At 35.2% G+C, this 26,190-nt stretch overlaps 8 protein-coding genes across 8 annotated transcripts; 4 read left to right on the forward strand and 4 right to left on the reverse strand.

The window, feature by feature from the left end:
* Positions 1–124: 124 nt before the first annotated feature.
* RO3G_00640 (uncharacterized protein) lies at positions 125–3,858 on the reverse strand (the record flags this gene model as incomplete). The annotated part of the gene is made up of 9 exons (XM_067655231.1): positions 125–643; positions 696–2,069; positions 2,156–2,235; positions 2,300–2,434; positions 2,491–2,732; positions 2,789–2,853; positions 2,907–3,428; positions 3,497–3,668; positions 3,821–3,858. 9 exons carry the CDS (start codon positions 3,856–3,858, stop codon positions 125–127), a joined length of 3,147 nt encoding a protein of 1,048 aa, XP_067511332.1.
* A 2,841-nt stretch (positions 3,859–6,699) lies between these two features.
* Positions 6,700–7,169, reverse strand: RO3G_00641 (uncharacterized protein; the record flags this gene model as incomplete). The annotated part of the gene is made up of 3 exons (XM_067655232.1): positions 6,700–6,973; positions 7,021–7,057; positions 7,112–7,169. The coding sequence occupies 3 exons, from the start codon at positions 7,167–7,169 to the stop codon at positions 6,700–6,702; spliced, it is 369 nt and encodes a 122-aa protein (XP_067511333.1).
* Positions 7,170–8,378: 1,209 nt separating this feature from the next.
* RO3G_00642 (uncharacterized protein) lies at positions 8,379–9,079 on the reverse strand (the record flags this gene model as incomplete). Its single annotated transcript, XM_067655233.1, has 4 exons — positions 8,379–8,390; positions 8,466–8,510; positions 8,561–8,803; positions 9,077–9,079. 4 exons carry the CDS (start codon positions 9,077–9,079, stop codon positions 8,379–8,381), a joined length of 303 nt encoding a protein of 100 aa, XP_067511334.1.
* A 1,098-nt stretch (positions 9,080–10,177) lies between these two features.
* RO3G_00643 (uncharacterized protein) lies at positions 10,178–10,867 on the forward strand (the record flags this gene model as incomplete). The annotated part of the gene is made up of 4 exons (XM_067655234.1): positions 10,178–10,181; positions 10,365–10,424; positions 10,486–10,622; positions 10,682–10,867. 4 exons carry the CDS (start codon positions 10,178–10,180, stop codon positions 10,865–10,867), a joined length of 387 nt encoding a protein of 128 aa, XP_067511335.1.
* A 1,571-nt stretch (positions 10,868–12,438) lies between these two features.
* RO3G_00644 (uncharacterized protein) lies at positions 12,439–13,872 on the forward strand (the record flags this gene model as incomplete). The annotated part of the gene is made up of 5 exons (XM_067655235.1): positions 12,439–12,478; positions 12,607–12,669; positions 12,726–12,805; positions 12,867–13,366; positions 13,422–13,872. 5 exons carry the CDS (start codon positions 12,439–12,441, stop codon positions 13,870–13,872), a joined length of 1,134 nt encoding a protein of 377 aa, XP_067511336.1.
* An 891-nt stretch (positions 13,873–14,763) lies between these two features.
* On the forward strand, positions 14,764–16,186 carry RO3G_00645 (uncharacterized protein; the record flags this gene model as incomplete). Its single annotated transcript, XM_067655236.1, has 3 exons — positions 14,764–15,215; positions 15,389–16,037; positions 16,172–16,186. The coding sequence occupies 3 exons, from the start codon at positions 14,764–14,766 to the stop codon at positions 16,184–16,186; spliced, it is 1,116 nt and encodes a 371-aa protein (XP_067511337.1).
* Positions 16,187–17,603: 1,417 nt separating this feature from the next.
* RO3G_00646 (uncharacterized protein) lies at positions 17,604–18,775 on the reverse strand (the record flags this gene model as incomplete). Its single annotated transcript, XM_067655237.1, has 2 exons — positions 17,604–17,876; positions 18,296–18,775. The coding sequence occupies 2 exons, from the start codon at positions 18,773–18,775 to the stop codon at positions 17,604–17,606; spliced, it is 753 nt and encodes a 250-aa protein (XP_067511338.1).
* Positions 18,776–20,010: 1,235 nt separating this feature from the next.
* On the forward strand, positions 20,011–25,712 carry RO3G_00647 (uncharacterized protein; the record flags this gene model as incomplete). Its single annotated transcript, XM_067655238.1, has 9 exons — positions 20,011–20,027; positions 20,477–20,616; positions 20,670–20,832; positions 20,889–21,124; positions 21,200–23,548; positions 23,719–23,790; positions 23,867–24,220; positions 24,281–25,482; positions 25,536–25,712. 9 exons carry the CDS (start codon positions 20,011–20,013, stop codon positions 25,710–25,712), a joined length of 4,710 nt encoding a protein of 1,569 aa, XP_067511339.1.
* Positions 25,713–26,190: the final 478 nt, after the last annotated feature.

The following is a 26,190-nucleotide window of genomic DNA, read 5'->3' on the forward strand; positions in this document are numbered from 1 at the left end:
TTTTCATATTTTGTAATAATAATAATAAATTTTTTTAGTGTGTGTGAGAGTGAATATATGTGTAAGTGTGTGCTTGTGTATGTATAAAGAAGATGTTATATACGGGAATATAGGAAAACAAATATTAAATAGACCAGAGCATCAAGTTTTTTTCTTTTTGATGATGGCTTGCTGATGCAACCACTGTTTGTCCTCCAATTGAGCAGCATGCAATGTTAACAACCATACCAGATTGTGATCCTGCTTTCTTTGGTTGTGACCCTGCTACTCCACATTGCCAGATAAAGATATCTTGATATCCTCCATACAATATACGTAACTTTTCACTACCTCCATTCACAAAGGCACATCCAGATATCTTGCTTTGTGGAATATGGCTCATCACACATTTCCAGTGTGCCGTATCATACACACATATCTTGTCTTCAGAGGATGCTACCAAGTAATTTCCATCCGCAGACCAGTCAAATGAACAAATATTCTTACCATGGTCAGTTGTGATCGTACGAATCGCATTATCTCCATTATTGTTCTTTGTAATATCAATAATATAAATTTGATTCCCAACCGCACAAGCAAGAACAGTAACTGTTCTTGGATGGAAACGCATTGGATTGGGTGAAAATCCTGACTTGGATTGTGTCTACATATTTCATATAAATACATAGAGTCCATTCTGTGTGATTAATACTTACCATCTTTAGTGATTTCTCACAATTCGACGATTTCAGATTCCATACTTTCAATTCACCTTCTGCGTCAAGTGAACAGATCGTATCTGGTCTATCAGGTGCAAAATCAACAGCTGTCACTTGTGCTCGACAGTCTAATTTAACCATCTGCTTCGGTGAACTATCTCCATTCACTGATATAGCTGATCCAACATCCCAAATACGCAATGTTTTATCATAGGAAGAAGTAGCAACCAAGTTACGGCTGTCCGTACTCCATCTGGCACAAGTAATATTACCCGTGTGTCCATCAAGTGTATACAGCATCTTCTTCTCTTGGACACTCCAAATCATCACTTTCCTATCATGTCCTGCACTAGCCAACCATTGTCCATCGACTGAAAAAGATACAGTCGATACCTTGTTGGCATGTCCTGATAAATCCGCATAGGGCTGCAAATGACTGTTAGAGGCAGCATTATTGCCCCCACTTGTACCCGCCGGTACATTCATACTACTATCTAAATCAATGCCACCTCCCATACTGGCTAAAAACCCTCCACCAAATGGGTCAAGCTCGCCTCCATCACCCGCCATCAATAAATTCTGATCGGCATTTTCATCGGTAGACGCAAACATTTCACCAAAGTCGCCGGTATCACCCATCATGAATCGCTCTAGATCAAATGAGATCACGCTGTTATTAGGTGCTTGTGGTTGTTGCTGTTGATGCTGTTGATGCATAGGTGATTCAAGATTTGAGGGAGATCCTATGTCAGTCGGGTTCCAAGCCATACGTTGAGTATTGGCTTGCTGAACGACCTGCTGTGGTGTCTGCTGAGGCGTTTTTTGCTGATTTAAGGCATTCCTGTTCATTTGAGGCGATTGGCTTGCCTTAATTTGTTGCTGCTGATCAAAACGTTGCTGCTGTTGCAGTCTTTGTTGCATGGCTAAATCTTGCTGATTCATGAGATGTGGGCTTATGGTATGTGGCATTTGCGGAGAAGCCTGAGGTTGAGATGCATCATCTGTCCTTTGTCTTTTTTGGGGCGGTGGTTGGTGTACAAAATGCTGCTGATGTTGTTGAGCTTGTGCCTGAGCTTGAGCTTGCTGCTGCTGTTGTAAGGCATGAGATACTTGACGACGCTGATATAAAGCCACAGCATGGTTCATTTTCTTTTCTCCTTCAGGGGAACCAGTTGCATTATTATTTCCTGGATTAGGACTTCCTACAGCAGCAGGCGGTGTCTGAGGGCCTTGTGAACCATTGCTATTGTTCATATTTTGCTGTTGCTGCTGCTGCTGCTGTTGCTGCTGCTGCTGCTGCTGCTGTTGGTGTTGCATCATACGCTGTTGACGATTCATCAATGCAGTACGTTGCTGATGCTGCATTATCATCTACAGTATACGGATGTTTAATACGAATGCATAAAGGAAAGAAGAAAGCCTGTATATACACATTTTTTACTTTATATTTTTTTTACCTGCTGCTGCTGCTGAGGTGTTAACCCTCCAGGAGGCATTTGGCCTTTATTCATCATTTGCTGTGCAATCATAAAGTTCACTAAACCACATAGGCAATAAATAAATAATAGGGCTTGATTTTATTTAACAGTCAAATAGGTTACCATCGCCATTAAAGGCACCGTTCATTATATTAGGGTTCTGCATATTACCAACAAGCCCCATTTGTGCTCCCGGCCCAATTACACCAGGTATACCTGCTGCAGCAGGATTCATATGTTGTCGTGGTTGTCCATTCACTATACAAAGTCGAATTAGCTATTCTTCTTTTTTCATATCTTTTATTATTATTTACTCCCAGGCCCCATCATACGTTGATTAGGATCTACTTGAGGACTCTGCCCTATCGGATGATGTTGCTGAGGTAATTGAGCTTCTTGTCTTTGAGGTGGCATTTGACTCATAGGTGATTGGCCTTGTTGTTGTAGTTGTTGATGCTGCTGCAGCATAGCTTGTTGTTGTTGCTGCTGTTGCTGTTGCATGAAGGCCTGTTGCTGCATATGAATTCTTGCTTGCTGATTACCAACCAATATACCGCTAAATAAATTAGTTAGCTTATTTTTTTAAATAATAATAATAATAATAAACTTTACGGATTAGCTCTTATTGCATTTTGTTGTTGAAAAGTGATTCTTCTCATTTGCATAGTAACGTTATTCTATAATGCATCATTAGTATCCAGCATAAATTTATATATGCAATACAACTCACCTTTTCCTCTACAGTCCAAGTGCTTTGATCACGTCCCGTTAAACCACAAGCATTTATAGCGGCAGTAAAAATGGCATTATACTGAGGATTTCTCATCATATGCTGCGGTGGTAATTGTTGTGTAGCCATTGGAGAACTCATCATGGCTTCATTCACATGAGGTGTCTGCGGTTGTGGTTGTTGAGGCATGGCTTCAGGCCCTCTTTGTAATTGTGGTGGTGGTGAAAATGAAGGAGAAGCGGTATGTCTGAGTGGCATATTGTTTTGTTGAGGTAAACTTGCTGTCATACTCTGAGGTGTGTTTACTATATTACTGTTCGCAGGAGGAGCCATAGGGCCGTTGTTAGGCAAGGATGCGGGACTGCTCGATGGAGATGGACGTGAATCACGCACTTCTTGTTGCGATTGTTGTTGAGGGGATCTTTGTGCTTCAGAAGGTCTGCGTTGAGAAGTCTGATGTAAATTGAAGGATCTTGCTTGTTGTAATGCTTCTTCTCTTTTTGCTCTCAAATAATCATGATACTGCAATTTTTTATTTAAAAAATCATCAGTTTTTAAATCCGTATTCCCCTACATTTTATAACCCTTACCTCGTCATTGGTATTAGCTTCTTTACTAGCCATAGCTTCCTTGTTTTTAGCATAATAAACATCCCAAAATACACTCCACCAATCAGATAAAGAAACGTCGATAGGAGGAGGTTGATCGGTATTGATACTGACTTCCGTAGAAAACGCTCTTGCAGCTTGGTGATATTTTTGTCTTTTAAAATAATCGTAAATGTACAAATGCAAAAGATCTGTTGACCTAATATCTAAATTTCGCCCGTTTTGTCTATTATATTCGATTAACAAGAGATGTCTCGTTTTCTCTCTCTCTTCCCTTTTGTGTGTGCAATTATTAATAATTCTTACCCTTCCCATGTGCTTCTCCTATTTTGCGATTGAGCCATTTTTCAAATTAAAAAAGGTATTAAAGTTGAACTATAAAAAAACAATAAAAAAGTTAAAGTTGGATTTTTTTTCTCACAAGCTAAAAAAAAGGGGGGAGGGCGAATTCTTATCAAAAATATTTGCAAGATTAAAAAAAGAAAACTAACCTTGAAACTTCTTTTTTTCTTTAGAAAAGAAAAAGAGATAAAAAACCAAGAAAAAGGAGAAAAGGAGAAAAAAGAAAAAAAAAGTAAGAGAGAATAGAGTGCGAGAGAGAAAAAGCAACAGACAAAGATACTTGCAACTATTCGTTCATTCGAATCACCACTAACAAGGTGACGTAGTGACAATTTTAGGGTCCGAGAGTCAAACTGAGGATGTACATTGTTGATGCGCAACAGCTATCCATAGCTTGAGGTTCAATTTAATGCTACAGTACTTCAAAAGCATCATTAGGAACGCTTGTTTTTGACTATAAACCTGATCTGCAAATATACCATAAAAAATTTGAGTTTTACTGCAAAGGAGTCGTTTAAGCATTTTAAAGAGCGCAAAAAAGAGAGTGAGATAAATTGAAAAAGCAATTGGTGGTGAGATCAGAGTGCATGACTAGACGGGTTACCTTACTTGAAAAAAAAATGGCCTATAGCTTATGAAAGCTTCTACATAATATGCATACATGTTATTCAGATTTGGGACTAGTGACTGATGAGCTCCAATACAAACCATACCGCGAGTTAACTTGAACATTACCTTGTCGATTTTTATTAGCCTAATGAACATTTCAGTAAGGTTTCTATAGGGTTTCTACGTAATATATAATGTCGTGATAATAAAAAGGCGGCTGCATTTTAATGTTTAAATCTGACATACTAAAAAAAGCGCGAGTTCACGCTATTCGCATCAATTGTCCGATTCTTAATTTTCGAATTAAGAACGGCATATTCTTTTGTGGTTGAATCAGAGTCTTTCTACGGAATGCATTCAGAGGTTTAAGAGGATAAGGATAAGGATGACTGTTGGAGTTGATGTTCCATTGATGTTAATATAAATCAAGAAAATGGTGATATAGGCCACTGTGGTATCCCATTGGACCTTCTTTCCTTCAGATCTTTTATAGTTGCGTTTTGCAGCCTATCATTATATATTAAATCAGTTATTTTTTTTTTTTTTCTTTCTAAAGTATTAATGTTCTTGACCCAAAAATTATATATTTCAAATAGCTATTTTTAATAGTAAAATTACTGTTCTATAAAAGATCGTGTATTGATATAGTAAAAGCAAATCGACAGGTAAAGGGAATACAAAATCCTCTCTTTAACTATTATTCAAATCTTTACAGATAGATTACCACTATGATTAAATGATTCTAAATACTTTATGTCGATGAAAAGGAATCAAAATGAAGAGATTTTTGAATCTGAAAAGATATCTTCTTTTGGTGTTGTTGAGCATTTGTTGATTTTTATAGAGACAAATCAATTATCATAAATGCATTTATCAATTACGTATGTCTGTGGGCACTTTAGGATTCAATGAATATCATTGTCTTGTGGAGAAGTAATAGTCACATTTACGCGTCTATCTACAATTGCTTTCGTCGATGGAAGGCAGAATAGGAGCATCAAGCTTGTTTGGCATCTTCTTTACATCATTATGCTTTGAGCACTTGTCAGAATGAGCGATGTGATAGGCATATCCTTCAGACTTGCCCAGGCGATGGAACAGCTGTAAAAATAAAATTCAATCAGTGTGAAATTAATTACATAGAGCTTCCTGATTGCATCAGATATAAAAAATTAATGCGAACGAATTCTTATGAATCTGTGCTCTTGTAAACAATTTGAAAATTCAGGCAGTATCTTTTAGAGATGTCCAGTTTTACGAGCAAACCGATCCATTTTTTAAAGCAGATTTATTCAGAGACTTTTGTTGCAGATAAATTAGATGTTATCAATCAAATTTCACTCCTTCCATCAATTATAGAGCTACAGTAATTCTAACTTGAAGGATTTATCTTCATTCGAAAACAAGACTGGTACCATTATCATTCGACTGGTCAAAATTAAAATCTTTAGTTTTATAAATAGGCAATAGTAAATCAACGAATTAGCTTATTCAATTCTTTATGACTATACCTGAAGCAATACAGGTTGTCTTTTAGTATCATACTGGAATAGACAATACCTTGAATATTTGTAAACTTCAACACTTGCTTAAATTATTCATTGTTTATTTTTGTTTCACTTATTGACTTGTGTTTCTTTATTTCGTTATTCCTTGCAGAGTGAAACTTTTTTTAATAATTTTGTTGCTGCTATCGGGATTAATCAAAAAGGAATGAGCATCATTCCTGTGGCTGCTTAATAATATCTTTTCAAGTTGTAAACATTAAAAAGGATGTTTAAATAATACAAAATAACATGCAGCATCGGTAGAGTTGAACACGCTTATATTATTAATATGAAAGAGAGGTTACTATTGATTGAAGATTATGGTGTCGCTTATGTCACTTCTTTTTTTATGAGACCCATACTTGACTTTAAGTTGCAACTAGGCTTTTTTTTTTTTTGCAAGTGGATCTATATAATCTTGGTTTCTTCAAATAATCCAATCGGTTGTTTGAATAAATTGAATTCGCTGTACAATTAATGATAGAACCTATGTGTTTTATTTATATTCACGTTATATTAACTGGGTTTATTTATTTTTAAGGTTTGAAACCGTAGTAACGTTTTGATTAGGAATATGTGTTTATAAAAAAAAATGCTTTTTGAACGGAATCCATTATAATTATATTAAGATTACTTTATTATTGGAAAAAAAAAAAAGAGCTGCTATTAAACTGGCGCAATTTATATTTAAGCAAGCAAGGCAACAAAGGAAGCAGCAAAGAGAGCAACCAAAAGAGCTACTTGAGGAATTGCATTGTCAACCATTAAAGTGGTGGCGCCGCTTGTAGTACCAGCAAGAGAGCTGGTAGCGGAGGCGACACTGCTTGCCAAAGAGCTTGTAATACTGGAGATACCAGAAGATGAAGCAGAGGACATAACAGAGCTAGATAAGCTGCTAGCAGAGCTAGTAGCTGAACTAGTAGCTGAACTAGACATTTCACTTGATTGGGAAGGCATTACTCTATTCTACATTAGTTGAAGCTCTTAATTTAAAAGCTTTACAATTACCTAGAAGTGATCGAAGAGATAACAGAGCCAATGTCTCCTATATACAACAATGTTGAGAACTAGCCACAACATCCTCTTCAAAAGGCTTTACCTTGAGCGCTGACTAAACCAAGGATGGCAGCAAAAATGATTAAAATTTTAAAGTTCATATTATAGTCGAAAAAAAAAAGTTGATTATCCTATGCTCTGGCAATTTTTCATCTTTCTTTTATATCCTGAATGAAAGCTTTGGGTTTCAGTTTATTTGCATGAATATTTCATTTTGATCAAAGCTTAATATATAAAAACCCTAGTTGGATCTATCAAGAGAAACATTGCTTAATAAGGCAAATAGCTAAAAGCAATCTAGTATGGACACCTTTGAGCAAATGAGGTAATTTTTTATTCACGCTCTCTTCTACTACTTTCTCAGTATGTCACTTGCACATATGCTTTTAGAAAAAATCGATAGTTCCATACTTAAATGAGAAGAGTAACTTTCAGCTTGATCTGTTTTTGTCTTAAAAAACATAGCCTTTTTCGTTTATTCTCAAGACAAATGTGTAGACAAGGTATGAAAAAAACGTTATAAAAATAATAAGCCGAGAATGATTAACCTCATTTGTTGGGGGTGGGAAATAAATGTCATATTCATCATCTTTATGATGAACTTGACAATGATCAAAGCATATCATTTTTAAATCAAGTAACTCTTCTTTTGTAAACCTTCATTCGTTCAGTGCTCGCCTTGTTGAAAAGGGAAACAGCAGGGCGCGTGTATGCGAAACATACTAGACTATTATATATCTGCTTTTCATCTTTGTTACTTTATAAGTTGTAACAGGGGGTACTATTATTATGATTTTCCTTCAAAGCTACTCTGAAACCCGATAAAAAAAATCAAGTGAAACCCTTTCTTTATCGCCAAGAATAAATTCCGTCATTTTTATAAAATGTTCTTCAAAAAGGTATGCAATGCCAGGAAAGCGCTCTAGTCTAAGCCTTGAGTTGAACATGTTGATTTCCTCTAATTTTCTGTCGTTGTTATTTTTGCTGAACAGTGGTACTTGTGACTCAATAAAGCAAAAGAAATGCAAGGTCAGTTAAATTGAAAATATACTTTAAGCCCACGATATGCAAAAATACCGATACAATGTCTCGGATTGTTTGATATGGGTTCTTTCCATCCAATTATTAAGATCAATTTGCATCTACTTAACTTTATTTCATTATTACTCAAAAGACAAAAGGGATAAGGCAATGTCTTTTGGGTATGTCTTTAAAATTATTTTTATACCATTCTTTTGTATTATGAGCACGAATAAATAAATAACAAATAGAACTTAATTGAGCAATGAATACCAGTAGATGCTGTGATATCATTGCCATCCCTATAAAGCCAATTATCTCTCCTAGCTTGTAAAGAAAAAGAAATAAGTAAAGGAAGAGATTCTATTTAAACTTACATAATGAGGACACCATATATAAAAGAAAAGTCCTTTGTCTGGTACCTATAATGGATGTTAAGAAAGATCTATGCAATTAGATGCTTAAAAAAAACCTTGTATTCTTTTGATCCATCATTTCTAAGATCCTTTAATATAAGATGATGATAAAAGTTGACTGATTCACCAAAAATGAAAAGCATGATGCCTAGTTTGATTAAAGGTAAAGAAATAAATAAACTGGGAACTTGTTTTGTAAATATATTCAAAATGATGGTATATCCAGTATATCCACAAGATATAAAGCAACAGTCATATAATTTGCAATAACCTGAATATCGATGTACAAACAATGTTTCCTATAACAATAATTTAAGCAGTCTATTTTCACCGTTTTATTCCTTATGCTTTACAAAAACTCTTTTGATATAGTGCAACAGAGTGAATGTAGACATTAGCATCATTTGGTTATCTTTTATTGATCCTTCTTTGTCTTTGTTAGAACAAAGATAGTGTATCCAACAAGATACAGTTAATGCTGGCCCATAGATTAATAACATCCCATTACGTGAATGAACCTATTGAAGATTGATTCAGCATAAGCAATGATGAATCGATTTGTATCTCTTTACCATTTTATTATTATCAAAGGAACTAGTTGTAATACTCGTAAATTTGGAATAATTCATTCTTGAATCAGGAAAGATTTCACGAGTAACTACAACTAAAGTCAATATAACAATAAAAAATCCTATAAAGATATTGGTTGAATTGCTTATAAAGAAGAACATAAAGTATAAAAACAATATGACAAACAAAACACCTGCTATTGGTTTACATAAAATATTTCGTTGTCTGAATAATCATGTGAAGAAGATCATCCTGTGCTACATTTTTTTTTCTTTTTAGTTTACTTTCTCATGTCTTGGATAATCGAGAAAGTTCGCAACATCTTACTTTATGTTTGTGATAGAGAAAAGCACAATTATCAAAAATACATATTAAAGTTTACAGTACTGACATTTTTTATGAACCTTTAAGGTAGGAAAGAGAACTTGGTAAGGTATAGCCTATAGGAATAATAAGAGAGCTTATTCTGTCATACACAAACGTTGATATATATTGAATCTGATTCTATTAGAAAGTATACAAATATAAAACAATATCCTCAATCATCGATGGATATCCTGCCAGAATAAATAATGAGACTCAATCACTGTATAAAAAGGATAAATGTACAAATATGTAAATCTCATGGTCATTAGCAAACAAATGCTTTTGTTTTCATCTCACCCTTTCTGTTCGTTTATTTCCTCCCTCTTTTTTTTTTTTTATTTTGTTTATGGTCCAATAGATAATAGCTATTACTCATTACAATTATTTAAAAGAGTACAATATATCGAATAATATGACACAGAGCCATGTTTCACAATTGGCATTACTTTAAAATTGCCATACTACTACCAACACTATTCCACTCTTTCTTTTGTATACTAGGTCATATCAATAGTGTTTTTGTGACACAGAGTAAACTGTTGTGAGGAATTTGCATAGTAAAGCATGTAGAATCATTCATCGATTCATTATGCAACACTCTGATTGGACAATACTTTCTCTGTGGAAAAACCTGTGACGCGAGTTTACAGCTCAGTTTTTGAACTTTTTTTTTTTTTTTTCTACAAAAATCTTTTCCCTCTTTAAAGTACAACAAACGCCACAAATACACATACAAAATGAGTAGATCACCTGAGAGAATGAATATTGACAGTGGCATGTGTTGAATAATCAATAAAAGGTTTTTAAAATTAACCATGATATTACGTAGACATTAGAATTAAAGGAAGAGGAGCCAACGATGAAGGTATTATTTTATAGTGGAATAATACATTTGATGTAATGAACTCAAGCATCATTCAATAGGCATATTAAAACGTCTTGGACGAGGTGGTGTTATGGATGAAGCTTTGGAACCCGTTCGTTGTAAGTCTTGCTTTCTTCTTACATTTTAGCATTTCAAATATTGACTTTTTTTAAATTGCAGCTGTTGAAGGTTGGATCCTTATTATTCAAGGTCTTCATGAAGAAACAGATGAGGACTCTTTATATGAAAGATTTAGAGAATTTGGTGATGTTAAAACAGTACACTTAAACTTGGATAGACAAACAGGTTATGTCAAGGTATACACGTAAATGAAGTGACCCTGATAGACACGTTGGCTTAATATTATCTCACCTAGGGATACGCCTTTATCGAATACGAGTCACGTAAGGAAGCAGAAGCAGCAGTTGAACAAGCAAACGGTACAAGATATTTAGGCGAAACCATTAAAGTTGATTATGCCTTTGTGAAAGGCCCTGCACCTGAAGATCGCTCCAGAAGAGATCGTAGACGCGATAGAAGCGCAAGTCCTTCTAGACGTTAAAAGAAATGTGTGTGTGTTTTTTTTAAAAAAAAAGGCAAAAATAAAAATAAAATAAAAACTGTATTGTATGCACCCAGACATAATCTTGTATCCTGAAACTGAAATTAAACTAGAAAAAAAAAAAAAAAAAAAAAAAAAAAAAAAAAAAAAAAGTTGGGAGAGCGCTTATCTTCCTAAATTTGGTGACACTGGAAGATCTTTTGATCCACCTTTTTTTATTATTTTTTTTCACAAGCAGTGCCTTTTATCTCTCATGATTTTCAGTGACATATTTACAACTGAATTAATATATCACAGCACATTCTATGTTACTTGGAAAGATGCTTTTGCTTAATATTTTATTTACTTTTTAATCATTTATCTAATGATGTCTGTGCCATAGAAATTACTACTAAAAAAGAAAGTTAATAAAAGTTGATACACAATCCATTTCTCCACTTGAAATAGTGCATTCCGTACTTTCGGTCGGCCCAGAACACAACTTGATTTACTAAACTACTTTTCTTTTTTAATATAATTATTTATAAGAAGAGTAAGAAGGAGTAATGGATAAAAGAAATTAAAGAAAACTATTTTTTTTAAAATGATCTGCAACCTTATTCGCCAAAACTAACGAAAATACAGGGAAAAGTTTACAGCCCTCGTGCGGATTGTACAAGAAGTCTATTAAAAAGGTACAAGCACCCTTTTAGTGCGTTTTGTTTGTAACACAAACAATAAACTCACAGAAACGAGGCGTTTTGGTAACGCATTATATCATTTTTGGCGCTTGTAGATTGATCTGAGTACAACTTGCCAAAAAAGAACATACAACAAGAAATCACATACCAAGTTTATTTCCCAAAGGAGGAAACTCTTTTTAAAAATGTTATATGCTTCTAGTTCTTGAAGTTTATTCACTTGACTTGAATAAACTATATCTGATACTTAATCTTCAAGATTTAACATTCAGTCCTCTCCTCTTTTGTTCTAAACAATAGTATGAAGAAAATAGGTAAACCATTATCTGGCTTTCAATAAACTTATTTTTACACACGTACAGTTAAGTCGGAGTCGTGTCGATTCCAATTCAGTCAAATTATTTAATGGTTCTACGGCCCTAAAATGATCGGAGAAAACTATGTTGAACAATTAATTTGCTTTCAAGTGATGCAAATCCAATTATAGCTGTCAACCTGTAATTGGGGTCTCACAGTTGCTGATTTTTAAAGCATTTACTTTTTTTTTCCTTGATTTTTTTTTCTTTTTTGTTTCCTTTCTCTACGTGTGGATAATTATACAAATACCCCTCCCTTTTCCCCCCTTCTTTTACCTCACTCTCTCTCTTTCTCTTTAGCACATGTTCAATCAAACATTAGAAAGGATCTGTGTTGATGATATATGTCATTGTGATTGGCGGATTTCACTACAGGGTTGCGTAGAACAAAAAGCCATGACTGTTGTGCATGGCATTAATGTTGGTATTTCTGGTATCACTGTCATCATAGGTAGCGTCCTTTTTAAATAAGCTACTACATATCTGATCATCATTTACCAATTTTATTCGTTTGTACACCAGGCACAGCATTATTATGCCACCGACTGTTTATCAAAGGACATCAACTATTCGATGTAAATTTATCCAAAGGATGTTTTAGACCTAAGCCTATTGATTGTATGTTGCTGTTTATTGTGATATACAATTTACGTAAGTAGTAACCATGGCAATTCTACGTATTAGTAACTAATTTACTATTTAGTTCGACTTTTATCCAGTACAATATTAATTGCTGACATCGTTCCAGACATGATTTCTCGTTCATGTATGTTTTTGAACTATGCTGATCAACACCAATTTATTGAATAATAATTTATATAGTTATATTTGAATTTCCATGGCAATTTGGTTATGGATCATTCGCTTTATACCTCATTGGCATTGCACAAACATTAGCAGATGTAAGGAAAAATAGATTTAAAAAAATGTTTATTCTTTTCTAAATCTCTTTTTTTTTAATAGAGCCATAAAGTAATTGCCAACAGCTGGTTGCCATCACCCAAAGTTGTTGATACCATCAGTGGAACCCTTTTTCTTGCGCCTTTTATCATTAACAACTGCATGTCTTTAGCTGCTGGAATTATGGCTGAAAGAAACCTAGAATTGGCCATCGTATTTACTCGATTGCTTTATGTATTTTGGTTTATTCACTGTTCAAGCTTGGGTATAGCTGTGTTGTACTCCGGTCTCCGTTTAACCCACATCCTTGAAGGACATTTAAAAAAATTTAATACAACTGCAGGTCCTCGGTATACCTCCATCAAAACTGGTATATTCAAGATTCGAGCTGTTATGGGAATTATTGTTATATGTGTATGGATGTTTGCTGTCTTTTTGTTGCTCTTTGGTATATTAAGACATTTGATCCTTGTTAATAAGGTGGGATCTATTGTCTTGGGTACCATTTGGAACTTTCTTGGTGCTGTGTCTACTCTTGGTGTAGTCATTGCTATCTTGGTCAAGTAAGTGTTGCCAATTAAGATTGCGTCTGTATACAACTTACACTGTTTATATTAGTCCAAAGATCGACGAAAATACCTCTCTTGGTTTAAAATCATCTAGTGCAGAAAAATCTGCTACTGAAAAGACCAGCACAACCCCTAATTTAACTTATTCTAATTTCACGACACAAGATTATTCTACACATAGTGCACTCAGCACAAATATTCAAGCAGGATCAAATAATACAACAGATGAGCTCAAATTACAACAACTTCAATATCAGCAAGTATTTCAAAAGCATAACAATCATTATATTCCACGTATAGATCAACTTGATTCAGAAAATAACGAACATATACTTTTATCCGAAAGAAACACTAATACTGCACCTAAATTAAACCTTGATTCAGATGTTTATATAACACACAAACATTCTGATAATCATGATGATGAACCTATTGTGGATGATGGGGAAACATCTCAATTGGATTTAGTGGAATATGCATCTAGAAATCAACGTTTTTAAAGAATATATATGCTATATCCTTTATTTTCACACACACACACGCACATATATATGTACATACTTACATATATTTGTATACATGTTTGTACAAACACATCGTACATACATATCTCTATACACTTTGTACACCCATAATTTTTTTCTAAATGTATACACATCTTATACTATTAAATGTTTTCCCTTTCATAATAAAATTTATTACCACTTCTTTATCATAGAATTTAAAAACAATCTGTACCTGTTAAACATAACAATCTCTTCTCCTTTGATAAAAAAAGGCACACTTTAATTAACTAACCTTTTCATTTACCGTAGCCATACTTAACGGCCGTGTCCGAGTCATGTGAAGTTTAAAGTCAGATTATGTAAAATCAAAGTAAAAATTTCAAATGATCGAGAAATAGTAAACATAGTTTATGTATTATCATGTTAACAACACTGACGTAAGATAAAATTACAAACATGTAAGGGTGTAATAAGGCTATGTTCTCAAGGGATGATGATGATGGAAGAGTAGGAACAATCTCTCCTTTCCTCTTCTTTTTTTTTTTTTTTTTGGCATGTTAGTTTAAAAATTAAAATTTTACTTATACTCCATGTAGCATCATGTGGTAGACTCTCTCTTCCAATCAAAACACTTTTGACTTTGAAATTCCTTACATAAGAATAAGGGCTCTATGACACAAGAAAATTACTATATTGGTTTTTGACTGTAAATTTGCGGATGACTTTTTTTATTTTGCGGACAGTGATTTTTATTTAGCGGACAATGATTTTTATTTAGCGGATAATAATTTTTTATTTTGCGGACAATGGTTTTTATTTTGCGGATAATAAATTTCATTTTGCGGATGGTGCATTTTTCATTTTTTTGCTTTACTTCACTACAAAATGTCTATTTACAGTGTACCAGAAGAGTATATGCATTGTTTTAATGTTTTTGATGAGATTCCAGATTATGAACCAATGGAAGTTGAGAATATAAATGACTTGTACCAAACAACTGAATTAGAATGGCATCACTGGAAAGGACCAAATGAAGATGAGAGTGTGTCTGAACCGGCAGTCAAAAAGCTTTTGGATTTAAAAAGCTACCAGGTATATCGTCAGATCTTGGAGAATGAGCACCATTCAAAAGCAGAAGAGCAACCAATAACTGTGGAAATTCAGAATGACTTGAAGCAATCTAGAAAAAAAATTGTATCAAAAAAACTCGAGGAGCGTATAGAACCTACTCACCCGAACAAGTACAGGAGCTTCTTGATCTTGTTATTGAAGAAGGACTTTCTGCAAGAAAAGCAGGCGCAATTGTTGGAATTGTTGAGCGAACAGCACAAAATTATGTAAAAACTTATAAGGAAGATGATGAAAAACGCTTGCCAGGTGGTAGAAAGCAACGAGTAAGTTGGGAAAGAAAACTTCAGCCTCATCACACCAACTTCCTATGCGTGTTTTATGAGAAGAACCCACAGGCTGTACTCTGGCAGGCAAGGGATGCACTACTTGAGGCTTTTAGCGAAATCCAATCAATCACATTATCTGGCCTTCATAGACATCTCGTCTTACATGCTTCTTTAACTCTTGAGAAACTAGAAGCAATTGTATCTTCAAGAAATACTCTTGGTAATCTCCAAATACGTAGAGACAGGGTTCTTGAGTGGAAAAGTGATGAAAATATGAACTGGCATAAAAACTGTGTTTTCATTGATGAGGCAGGTTTTAATATGCATATTCGTAGAAACTTTGGCAGATCTAAGAGGGGAATGCCTGCTAAAGCAGTAATACCTGCAAACAGAGGCATTACAGTATCAATAATTGGCGCTATTTGTGAAAAGGGAGTGATTGATCTTACTCTTCGTAAGCCAAAGGCTGTTCAGAAGAAAACGAATAGTAACAAGAAAAGAAAAAGAGAAAATGACAAGGCTGAAGTTGTTGAAGCAAATGCTAGGATAGGTACTCGTAGTGAGCATTTCATAGAGTTTTTGATCGGTGTCATGGACACTTTGGATCAATTCGATATGAAAGGGCGTTATCTTGTTATGGACAACGCTGCCATTCATAAAGTCACTGAGGTTAAAGACCTAATTGCATCGCGCGGATATAAAGTTATATACTTGCCACCTTACTCACCATTTTTGAATCCTATTGAATTATTCTGGTCTAAAGTAAAAGGAGGAATTAGGAGAGATTGCTTGAATTCAAATGACAATCTAAGCACGAGAATTATTGAATCAGCTAAAACTGTATCAGTTGATGATTGTGTAAATTGGATAAATCATTCATATTCGTTTTTCGATAGATGTCTGGCCCTTGAGCCAATGCTTTAAAAATGTACCATCCGCAAAATGAAATTTATTATCCGCAAAATAAAAACCATTGTCCGCAAAATAAAAAAAGTCATCCGCAAATTTACAGTCAAAAACCAATATATTGAATATGAGTTTGCATTCAGGTAATCAAGATTTTGCGCTGACTTTAAAACTTTTTTTGCACTGATCTAAAATACTTTAACGAGCCTCAACCAAAGTTATGCGACACTTATCACGTGCTAACAATGAAAGAACGAATAAACATACCCCAAGCTTAATTTCTCCTTCGATCTTTTACACTACCTAAAGACATTCTCCTGGCAAAACTTATGCCGCACATACATGGCGAACACCAACAATGGTACAAACCGTCCAAACCCTCGCTTTGGAAAAGCATACCACCTCTAATAGAAGAACTCTGTATCAAGACTTTCAAGGCCATAAAAAAAACAATTACGATCGTCTGCTTTCAATGGTGTTCTTCTAACACCAGCTTTTATCTTTGACCAAAATTCCTCAATTGGATTTAAAAACGGTAAATATGGTGGTAAGTTTTAGCACTTATAGCCTCTATATTCAATCAATTTTTTTCACCACTTTTGGCTAATGAATAAGTGCATTATCCATAATAATACCTTGGATTTTCATATCATTTTATCCAGTGCATCCATTATATCCGTTAGGCAGGCTAAAAAAATGCTCGGTTCTTGTTCTAACTTTACCATTTACTTTCACTTCCTTTCTATCTGCCTTTCTTTTCTTTGATGAAATTGATTCTGTTTTTTTTTTTTAATTTCAACATATATGATACCAGCTTGAGAGATTGCGTCTAAGATTGCAAATGTAGCACCCTTTCCGGTTGGTGCAATACTTTTTGCAGTCATGCCTTTGCATGAACGACCCTGGTTTCTCTGAATATGTAAATTAAAACCGGCTTCATAAATGGATATATAATTCTTGGCAAATCCAAGTCTGTGTTATTCATATATTGTTCAATAATAGATTTGCTCAACACTATTGCTCTGTCAAAATTTCTTGGGGCATTCAAATTTCTTGCCATCCGATCAAGAAATTTTTAGCACTTGAAATTTATTAAACGGTTTGAAGTAATACTTTTCGAAAGTGTTTGATTTGTTTGACCAATTTGCATGTTTCTTCACATGATCAATATCGTGTCCATACATTATTGCTCAAGTACTTACTGCTGCCCTCAGTGAGTGCGCTTTGTGGATACTCATGTCATTGCCTGCGTATTATATCACTTGTTGTATCCATGATGCGGTAGTCGCTAGTCTTACAAATCTGATCCGATCTTCTTTTTCCACGTCTGCCAGAAATAATGTATGCTCCTTCGGGAGGTTCATTCGTATGTTCGTCGTGCGATCCATGAAGCTTTTAAATGTCCTCGCAGGGCAGTCAATATCATCTACTTGACTTGCAATTCCAATTTTTGTTGTTTTCCATTGACTTTCTTTCAGCTGTCTTGATATCAAGAAAACCCCTCAGGGGCTGACCATCGTCTGAACATGTAAAGTCAACATCTTGATATTGTAAACGTCCCAAAGCCGAACAAGGTCTCATCATAGCTGTGATACCAATCCAAACAACCGTTTTCTTTTGTAGTTGTGCTACATCTAACTCTTCATTATAATCCCAAACTCTTACATGTGTAATCGCTTGTTGTATGTTCCAAACCTGTTGAGTTTTTGTGTCTGGGCATGTATAGTTGAACAGCCAACAATATGGATTTTAGCTCTCTGACGTTGATATTATCTTCTTTTTCGTTTTTTTGTCTAGTAACCTGCGGTCTGTACTGATCACAAACTGACTCCCCAGACTGAATCGGATGCATCGATGCAGTTGGTGATGTTTGGGCTTGGTTGCTTGTAGCGTATCGGAAGACCGTTCTTGAGAGGTGCATTATTTACCCACCATGTCAATTCTTTACGGCTTGATGTGCTCAGGTATCAAGATGATTCCCAATTGTGGTTTAAACCTTGAAGTGCTCTCACTAAATTCCTTTGCATACATTTGACATGAAGAAGAACATCTCCTACTGCCGTTATTTTCCCAATCAAGCTCACTATCCACCTATATGATCGAAACTTCATAACTTTAAACAGTTGTCGTATCCTTGTCTCCAATTTTTGGATTTTTATCGTTGTAGCTTGAATCGTCATATGCTGAGTGTTGAATTGAAAACCTAGGAATGATTGCACTTTGTTCGGGATTAATGTACTCTTATCCTTGTTGATCAAAAACCCAATGTTTCCAAGTGTTGAATCATTTGTTGGGTATGGCTCGTCATCTGTTCCTTTGCCTTGGCTAGAATACAGATGTTGTCCAGGTAGAGGACAAGATGAAGACCCATTTTCCTGAGAGGCTCTACGGCATATTTCATAAGTTTCGAGAAAATCCTTGGAGTTACACTTAACCCAAATGCAAGGGATAGGTACCTGTAGACTAATCCTTGATGAAAGAACGTCAAAAAAGCCTCTTGAACTCTCGTGAATTGGCATCTCTTGTGTTCCATTGCTGTTTTCCAAAGCCTTTATCGCGTTGGTTGAATGGGGTTTGTCTTCTTCCAGCTGCATTTTTGAGCATGAACTGTTCATATCTTGCTTGCAATATTTTTTCCGCATCTTGCTTGTCCAAGGCCAACAATTTGTCCATTGGGGGTTCTTTCAAGTGTTTAACGCTGTCTGGAAGTCTGAGCGCTTTGATCACGATTAACCTAGCCTCATTTTCACTGTCCTGCTAGTAGCATATGGGTAGACTGTCAGTTTCCTGATCTCTATCATTATATGAGGAAGTTGCCTTTCGCTTCCCCTTGTTTCCAAAAAGTTGACATTCTTCATAAAGACCGGCTGCCGCTCTTCCGGTAGTGATGAGATGATTGGTTCCTTGCAGGGCATCCACTGTCCTTCTTTTGATCTTCCCGTGGAATTCTTTATTAAAAATATCGCTTCTAACCCACTCGTCTCCTTCATACTTTGGAAGGTTCTTGATGTTATTTTATAGATGGATTGTGGAATTGTTTTCCAGCTCGACCAAGGTTCCCTTTGAGTGTTTTGTGTAACTATCCCCTGATTTATCAAGGCTGAATTTTCTTGACATTTCTTCGATAATTTCCTCGACTTGTTCTCTGGTAAATAATTGTTCACTTGGTATAATAAATACCACGGTGGGTGGCGTGAAAAAGTCTTGAAGAAATAGAACTTAGAAAAAAAAAATTATTATATATTAAATCTGAAAAAAAAAAGCATGGTGTGAAAGAGCTCTACCACCTCATCGGAACCTGAAACGGAGGCAACAGGGATTGAAACAAGTATGCCTTCCAATCTGTATAATCATTAAATCAGAAATAAATAAGTGGATCCTGCTGATTTCTTTGTCGATTCCACAAATAAATTAAACAGTTATAGCTTGCAACGGTATTATTTGACTATGGATAATGTACCAATTCATAATACTTTACAAAATGATCAAGTAAGTCAAAAGAATACAAAATAGTCTACCTTTTCTTTTAATCTCTCCTTTTTAAACAAATTGATGAACCCTATATAGAGATTAAATATAACAGCAAAACATTATTAAAGTCCTCTTATTGTAATCTGAGCACAAGTGAAGAAATGAGCAGAGACATTATATCTAAAGATTATGAAAGGAGCATTGAAACTTTTTTTTTTCTTTTGAAAAGCTTTTAAATAGAGAAGGATTCTTACAGTTAAATACTCATATATGGTTTGGTTGTAATTAATTCGTTTTCTTTATTACTCTAGTAAAAAAAAAAAGGCTTTTTCATTTTATTTTAAACGAATGTTCACGAATGGATGAGGCAGAAGAGTAAGTTCAGTCAAACTATATTTTTTATTGGCTGTAACTGGTCTGTGACTTTTGGAAAATCGGATTTTTATTGGTCAAATTCATTTTTCACTCTGGTCAAAGTTGAAGTGGAACATTGTATCTTAAACAGTCTCTATTTCTGTCAGCCATAAGCTCTTTTTTCTTTTTTTCTTCTTAAGTTAGATGAACATTTAATATATCTTATGCTCACAGACTCTAGTTTAACAAATATATTAATTGTGGTACTTTTAAAAGTTTTTGTATATCAACTGTTCATAGCTAAACCCTATTTATACATATCTATAGAGCGGTGTATCACAGATACGCTATAGAGTATACCATCAGTATTGCAGCAAAACTCTACTTACTGAATCCTTGAAAAAGACACCCGAATATGATCGCTCTAAAAATATTTTACTAAAAGCATACTTTGAACTATTAGCGATTAGCATTCCAGTTACTTGGCGAATCGCTCATGAAAATGAAGAAAATCTCGACAATCAAATATTGCTTGAACTTTGGGTATTTTGGTTTGATGATGGTCATACAGGAAAAGTTGATTCAAATGAAAGTCTCCGTGAACTAGACGGTACGTTATAATACCTGCTTATATGCAATAATCATTTCTGATCGATGTTATAGAAGCAAAAGTCGGATCTTTTACTTGGGAAAATGCTTATTCTAAACTTCAGTCTCCAACAGCATCACCACTTTCTTCTGGAGTACAAGCAGACACTGCAGCGCCTGTGGAGGTTTCTACTGAATATAAAATGTTTATAAGGTCCTTGAGGAATCTAGTAGATGCGTAAGTTTATATATTTTTTTTCTTTAAATATTTTCCTTAAATGTCATTCTTGTTAGTCAAATGAAGAATCAAGGAGCAGTTCCTTTAGGAGAGTTTTATATATTCCCTAGCAATGATGAATTCAATGACGTTATGAGAGACGAATCCATTGACTCGCATATGTTAACCTCTTCACTATGTTGTTCATATAATGTTTATTTAGCAAGCACAAATTTGATTTTTCAACCAAATACTCGACGTATGAGATTGAAACCAATAGCACTTTATCAGAATAGAATGAGAGGTCGGAAAGGTACTAGAAAAAGAACATGAAAAGGCTGGAAGTATACAAAGAAGATATGAAAAACTAATCATTTAAATACGTTAGCCATTATAAGCCCGTCTGGTGAATATGTTACTGTTGTATCAAATACTTACAATTTGCCTAGACAAACTGAAGAGGTTATTTTAAAGAAATGGTCTTCACTGTTAGACATCCCATATACATCACTAATCCAACATAATCTTTTGAAACCTTTGTCCCTTCAAGAACAAAAATTAGAACAACCACACAACTTCAACAAACGCTCACCTAGCTTAATTGCCTTGAAAAATATGAATGATGGCACGATATTTTACTATCCTATAGCATTAGTTTTTGTGTCGTCATCTTCAAAAATGTCACCGACAGATATGGCAGGCACCAACGGTCTGTTCAAATTCAATCAAGGAATCTCGGAAAATTTGGGGGACAAGTGGAATAGATCGTCTTGGAATGAAAAAGTTGCAAATTACTGGGAATTTGTTTGTCCTAAAGATAGTGTAGTTTCTTCTGTGTTAGATATGCTCTCTCAAGAGAGTACCACTAGCGGCAATCAGGCCGGGTTCTTACAAAAGCCTATACATGAATCAACTACTAATGCAAGTCCACTGATGGTGACAACCCCTATGGCTACACCTGCATCCACAACCGGTAACCAGCAGCGAACAGATTCATCCATTTCATCTACACCTATTACGCATCAAGAAGAGGGCGAGGATAAATCAAAACTTAGAAATCAGCAGAACCTTTCTCTTGCTGAATTTGCAATGGCAAACTTCGCCCTTTCTGACTCTAACAATGGTGACATGCCTGAATATCCTCAGCAGTATGCGAATGATTACTCCAATGGATCAATTGTGATGGACAATGGATCATCCATACAACAGCCACAACAACAGCAAATGCATTTATCGCCACAGGTGGAGTCAATAAAGCTAGAAAATTTACCAATGGCAATACGCAATAATGGTTTGTTACCTGTTGCAGGACACGCGTCAAATAGTTCAGCATACCACTCACCACAGATGGCTAACCTCGGATTAGATGCATTCAATTTGGGAGACAACATGGGTGTCAATGATATGATTTTGGATATTCCCGATAGATGGAACGATGACACGATGGGTGGTTTGGATAATTTTGATTTGGGCGTTACAGAAGAAGATTTTGATTTCTTTAAGTCGGAGCCTGTTACTGCACCTGCTATCATGTCAGTAAAAAATGAAATGTTTATAGACAGTAATGCCACTGCAGACTCTCTCATGTTGATCGATACAGATATAAAGCAAGACGAGAGCAATATTGATAATAACTTTGATATGTTGGATAAAGATAAATTGCTTGTGTTAGACGACAAAAGCGCGGTCATGATGAATACAGATATAGAAAGTACTACAGCAAGAATACATGATTTATCTGTAACACCATTAGGTGTAGGCATGGCTCAGCAAGACAATATTGAATTTCAACAAGATCAACGCGTGGACCCTAATTTGTTACATAAACAATTACTATTCCATCAGCAGCAGCAAGTAGATCAAGATAACCTAAGCTTTCAGCGAGACAAACCTAAACAACGCGAATTATTTATACCACCCACTTTTGCACCAGTGAAAATAAACTTCTTGGTCAACGATTCCAAGTATTTCAATGGCGGCAAATTCACTTATCCATCTATTGATCAAGATAGTAACGTAGAGAGTAGATTGCAGAAGAGCAACTATTATAGACCCGATTATATTCCTATCAGCCGTTCTAAAAGATTACGCAAAAGGAAAGCACTTAAACCAGCAAAAGCTCTCAAAGAAGACAAAGATGTGACTGAATCAAATAATGCAGCAGAAGGACAATTTGTCCAAAAAGTTGAATCAACAACAAAGCTTGATAGCAGTCATAGCAGTAAACATGGAAGCGTTGTTAATAGCAATATGACAGGTAATAGCAGCAGTGTTACCAATTGCAGTAGCTCTAGTAGTAGTGGCAGCAGTAGTGATTACGATAGTAGCAGCTGCTACGAGAGTGATTATTCAGATGATGATGATATGACTAATAAACCTGGTCGAGTTTTGGATCATGTATCATCTGCTCAAGATAGCTACATTGACAAGCTTATTTTTGCATCACCTTTTCAACCAAGTCCAAAGCAATCAGTTGACAAGACGATGTTTGAATACGACAGCCCATTTGCTGATGCAGTAGCAGATACTTATAGTAAATCAAATCGCCAAATTACAATAAAAAACATGGAAGATTATAAAACGCTAGAGTACCTCTGTCAACAGGTTGTTCTAGGAGGATATCCTTTTTCTGGTGGTTTTGAATCTGTGTCATCGAATGGAATTGAAGCTAATGAAGGAGAGTCAACGAAAGCAGTGATAGCGAGAAGAAGAAACCTTTTGCAGACATTTTACGGAGGTTAGTTTTGCGTTGTATATAGCAAGATAATTTGTTAAAGCCTAAATTGATAGATACTGTTCATATCTGCTCAACGCTACATGACGTTGATTATATGAATCAAAGCTTTAAAAACATACTAAATAATATATTCAGTAAAAAGGCTCCTGATGTAAATCATATGTGTATAGATCAACCACTCTTACCTGCATCTGTAACTGTTAAAGGCCCTCTCAATGTACAGCAATATTATGATTTGTCTGGTAAAAAAAAAAAAGAAAAGAAAAAAGGACGCTTTGTGTTTTTTATACATGCTTCTATAACATAATTTTTCTTTAGAAACCAATCAAGCACACTCTAAGTATGGCAAGTATCAAGTGAAAAGGCGAAGGCCTGCAGAACCCAACTTAGATACCTTACGCCCTCCTAATATTGTTGTCAATCGCCAGGAAGAACTCATTGAGGGAACTACAAAGTTTATCATGTTTTGGGAGAAACTACGTCTGGAGCCTTACTCTTGCAAGAAGCATATCAATTACTTTATTATTTATCCCGAAAATGATTCAACTGAACGTAGCATATCCCAATTTTTTAAAAACCTAGGAACGCTCTACGAAACTTGTCAGCTAGGCTCTCATCAACCAGGGAATATTGGCTCGTATCGCAAAGGACTAGTACCTGTTCGTTTACTTTGTAAGGGTATTTAAAGCTACGGGGTTTTCCTTTACTCATCTTTTCAATCTTTCTTTTTAGCTTTAGCACAAGATGAATCGCTGGAAGATCAACAAATGCGAAGCTATCTAACAGAGTGTCAAAACTTGGGTTCAACGTTAGGAAGTGTACCAGGGGAGAATGTTTATAATGTTATTTATATGCTCAATCCTTCATCAGACCTACAGTCTAATGTTCATCTGACACGATGCTTTAGCAAACTAGTGGAGGCATATGATACGGCCGTATTAAACTCTGGAACAAGGACGAGCAATGCAAAACCCATTATGCAACTTATTCCTGTAGAACATGTTTTACGATCTTCCTCTTTTGGTGGATGCCTAAAATTTGGATTAAAAGAGATAGCCTTTTCTGTTTATTCAAAATGCCGCGCAGTAGTGACTAGGCGCCGCAACAATGGCAATCTTGAAAGCTCAGTATCAACCGCTGAAATATATGCCCCACTATTTGTGTTGCCTAAATCAGTGCCAAACTCTGTACAGTACTCACTCAAGAAAGCGCTTTGCCCTTTCCCTAGTATCCTCGAAAGCCATGCTGTGCTTCATATGGGTTATTGCTTCAGTTTTGATAAGCGCTGGATGATTATTGTTTGGACGGATAACAACGGGGAGCTGATTGAGTTTGCTACATTAGATAGTCAATCTCAATATCGGAACATGTCGCAATTATTTGAAGAAGCATGGCGTCGTACCAAAATTATTTCTAAACGCACCGGATTCATTTGGACATTTGTCATTGCAAAAATTGGTTTGTTATTTAGAGAAGAACTAAAGATATGGATTAATTGCATTGGTCAAGACGAAAAAGCAGCTATAGTTTGTTTAGATTTGGAATCACCTCTAAATATTTTGCCAATTCCTAGTGCACCTATGACAGAATCTATGGCATCATCATCAATGATGGACTCTATAGGTACCAACGTACCAAGCATAGTAAATTCGACAAGCAACGTAGGAGGAATAGGCGCCGGATTCAACAGTAAAAAATCCTCTTTCCTAGCAGATGAGAATGGAGTAGGCCAAACAAAAGCACTCTTGCTGAATCATCGCGTTGCTTATTCTAGTAAAAGAGAGCGAGCATCTCTTGCCATCTTAAGCATGGATCCTTCTTCTAATACGGAAAACTGGATGATACCCTTAGCCAGTGGCTACACGATCTACACGCCTTTACCTACAGAAAACTCACGCCATGGATTGTTTAATAGTAATCCACCTGTTATAGAGGTAAAAAGAAAAGGAAAAATGAGTGATAGTAGTATTTATTTATGCTTTAATAGATACATTTAGTTTTTAATCAAACAAGCCATTCAGCATACAGTACATTAAGAGACATTATTCAAAAATTCCATGCTTTATCGTATGTGAACATTATGTCTTCAAATAGCAATCGTCTCCCTATCCATTTAGCCCTAGTCGAAAGACTTTCCCGTATATTACTTGTAGTTAATACATAAGATCTCTTTCTATTTCTCTCTTTTTTCTTTTCCTCTTTATGTATCATAATCATTAAAAAACACATCTGCGGTATTACTTTTTTTGTGTTCAAAATAAAAAGCTTCCTTTCCGTTTTATATAAAATAAATACATTTTCACTTAAAAGCTGTATTGCTGTTCAAAGTCAATAGTTTAAAATGAATTATTTGAAGAAGTGATATATTCAATAAGTAGTATGCTCTCTTTCTGTTTGAACATTATCAGGGAAAAATTGGATAATGAAAACCATTTGTACTATCCAAGTGGAAGAACTTTGGACCCAAACCATCTTGTACACTATTACTGCACGACTCCGCCCCGGAGAATAAAAGCATTTCAGGAACAATCTGTCATTTCAACATGTAAATAAGAGTAAAAATTTGAATGTTAAAATATTTGAAATTGAACTTTCCACCACCTGCTATTTTCTAATTTAAAGTTAAAATAATCCGGCTTTTA

Source organism: Rhizopus delemar, genomic scaffold (genome assembly GCF_000149305.1).
Source record: "Rhizopus delemar RA 99-880 supercont3.1 genomic scaffold, whole genome shotgun sequence".
Lineage (NCBI taxonomy): Eukaryota > Fungi > Mucoromycota > Mucoromycetes > Mucorales > Rhizopodaceae > Rhizopus > Rhizopus delemar.